This window comes from Vombatus ursinus, unplaced genomic scaffold, assembly GCF_900497805.2.
Source record: "Vombatus ursinus unplaced genomic scaffold, bare-nosed wombat genome assembly UNPS02014796.1, whole genome shotgun sequence".
In the NCBI taxonomy this organism is placed as follows: domain Eukaryota; kingdom Metazoa; phylum Chordata; class Mammalia; order Diprotodontia; family Vombatidae; genus Vombatus; species Vombatus ursinus.
Window position 1 is genome coordinate 2,585 of NW_020954574.1, and position 2,773 is coordinate 5,357.

Here is a 2,773-nt window from a genome sequence, read left to right on the forward strand (position 1 = left end):
CACCATTATACTGAGTGCTGTCTTCCACCTCCCTTCTCATGGTGCCCGCCAGAAGGCTCTTGGAACCTGTGGGTCCCACATCTGTGTCATCCTCATGTTCTATACTCCACTCTTCTTCTCTATCCTTGCCCATCGTTTTGGACACAAAGTCCCACGTCATTTCCTCATCCTGTTTGCAAACTTTTATGTCACTATTCCTCCAGCTCTCAACCCCATTGTCTATGGAGTGAAGACCAAGCAAATTCGTGGTAAGATTCTCCTCCTATTTTCTCCAAAGCGGACACTGTGACATCTGACTACTGGGAAGAGGTGAGGTGAATCTTTAAGAAAAAAAATTCATTTTGCAACATCTTCCCTATAAAGAGGAAGGCAGAAACACAAGTTGCTTCCTTTCTCCATGAAATTCAAGAGTCTAACCCTCATACAAGGAATGAGCAGAATAGAGATAGGAAAAGAAACAAAAGGGAAATTAGGAAAGATGACTCATTCTCAAGGAGAAGGTTAAGAATGCTTATGAATAGGAGAGCGAGAGAGAGCGAGAGAGAGAGAGACCCTATTTGTGCTTGAGTGGTGTGTATTGTGAACTTGTGGCTTACTGAAATCAAAAGAACTGATTAGGATAGCCTGTCTCTTCTCCCTACCATTTAGAAATAAGTGTTTTCCAGACAGGTGATTTGGGGATAAATTAGCAGCCAGAGCAGAAAAGTGAAAGACAACCCAGGCACAACATTACCTATTAGAAGTATATTTATATTATTTGAATGAAATGTGAGGTTATAGTCAGTTGGTCTTTAGTTTCAGAGTCCAAGAACCCAGACGCTAAAATAGGACTCCAGACACTTCCCAGTTGGAGGTTTGTTCACCCAGACTCCATCCAAGAGTCTCTGCCTTGAGGCCCCCTGCTAATTCTGTCACTGTAAGTGCCAAAAAATTGAGATTCAGGACCACAAATAGTGCAGGAGCCCAAAAATAAAAGAAGTGTTTGGTATTCTCATTTATGTAAGAAAATTTCATTTCCCTTCATGGGCTATGGTGTTTTTGGGTCATAACTGGATCAAGGTTTAAAGCTGGAAGGGACCAAGCTTCATAGATTCCAACCCACTCATTTTACAGATGAGGACACTGAAGTCCAGAGAAGTTACATGTCTTGACATGGTTACATATCTACCACGTATCTGATTCAAACCTCAGTCTTCTGGTCACAAATCTATCTCTACTGAGGCCACTAGGTGGTCCAGTGAATAGAGAGTGGGATTTGGAGTTATGAAAACCTGAGTTCAAATCCTATTTCAGACACTTACTGTTTTTGTGACCTGGGGCAAACCACTTAACTTCTCTCTGCCTCAGTTTCCTTATTTTTGAAATAGGCATAATAGGACCCACCTCACAGAATTATTGTGAGGATCTGATGAGTTAACAAATTTAAAAAGCTTCTGAAACCTTAAAGTGATATATATGTATAGGTATACATACATATAGAAGCTATTATTATTATTACTCTCTATTCATATTATCATATTACCTCTTAAAACTAGTAATTAGCCACTGTGCCTGTACAGAAGCAATAAGAGAGATGTTATAAAAATCAGCTCCTAAGAGTACCAAAAGCAGTGATCATGAAGGGATGATACCCCAATTCACCAGGGCATGACAGTAGTTTCATTCTGTGTTGATGGTCAACAAATATTTATTAGGTGCCTACTATATACTAAATGCTTTGCTAAGTTCTAGGAATTCAAGGAAAGGCAAAAGGCAGTCCCTACCCTCAAGGGTCTCATAGTAAATGGTGGGAGGAAGGAGAACAATATGGAAATGGCTGTGAACAAGCATAAATTGGAGATAATCAATAGAGGGAAAGCACTAGCATTGTGGGAGAACAGGAAAAACTTATTGTAGGATATGGGATTTTAACTGAGACTTGAAAGAAACAAATTCATACTTGACGGTCTACCCAATTCTGATAAGGAAAAAAAATGAGTTTAAAGAGACAATTAATGCGGATACACAGGGAACTCGCCAGCGAACTTGAATGAAACAAAGACCACCTACAGATGATATAAGGACAGATAAAACAAAATGAGTATAAAAGTATGTATGGTTCTGAAAAAAAAATAGCATAAGGTATAGTAAAATTCAGAACCAGTTTGACCTAGTAAGAAAAAACAGGGACAACAAAAAGAGGCTTTTCATTTTTTATTTTTTTTAAATGAAGATCCACCCTTTTCCCTTCTCATTCTATTTTCCTCCTAAGAAAACAAAAACAAAACAAACAAAAAAACAACCCCTAGCCAAGCAAAATAAATCCCCATATTGGCCACATCCAAAAAAATTCTTTCTTAATCTGTGTATTCTGAATTCATTATCTATTAGTAGGTGAGTAGCCTGTTTCATCATGAGTCTTCTGGAACTGTGGTTCACAGCTTCACCAACAGTGCACTGAAGTACCTGTTTTCCCACAATCCCTCCAGCATTTGTCGTTCTATTTTTTGTCAACTTTACCAATCTGAGGAGTGTGACGTGGAATCTCAGAATTGTTTTATTTTTTCTTTACAACATGACTACTGTGAAAATATGTTTAATATGAATGTATATGTAGGCCTATATCAGATTGCATGCTGTCATGGGGAGGAAGGGGGAGAAAATTTAGAACTCAAAATCTTATGGAAGTGAATGATGAAAACTAAAAATAAATAAAGAATTGAGTACTGAAATAGAAATGATAAGGAACCTTGGAAACAAGTGATAATTCCATCCTCTTAGGGTTTGTGCTACA

General features: G+C 38.2%; 1 protein-coding gene across 1 annotated transcript in view; it reads left to right on the plus strand.

Annotated features, from left to right (window-relative positions):
- LOC114049063 (olfactory receptor 52H1-like) overlaps positions 1 to 289 on the plus strand; it is a 763-nt gene extending 474 nt beyond the window's left edge. Inside the window, exon 2 of the mRNA XM_027870251.1 lies at positions 8 to 289. Coding sequence (XP_027726052.1) covers positions 8 to 289 — 282 coding nt within the window. The remainder of the gene's footprint in view (positions 1 to 7) is intronic.
- Positions 290 to 2,773: the final 2,484 nt, after the last annotated feature.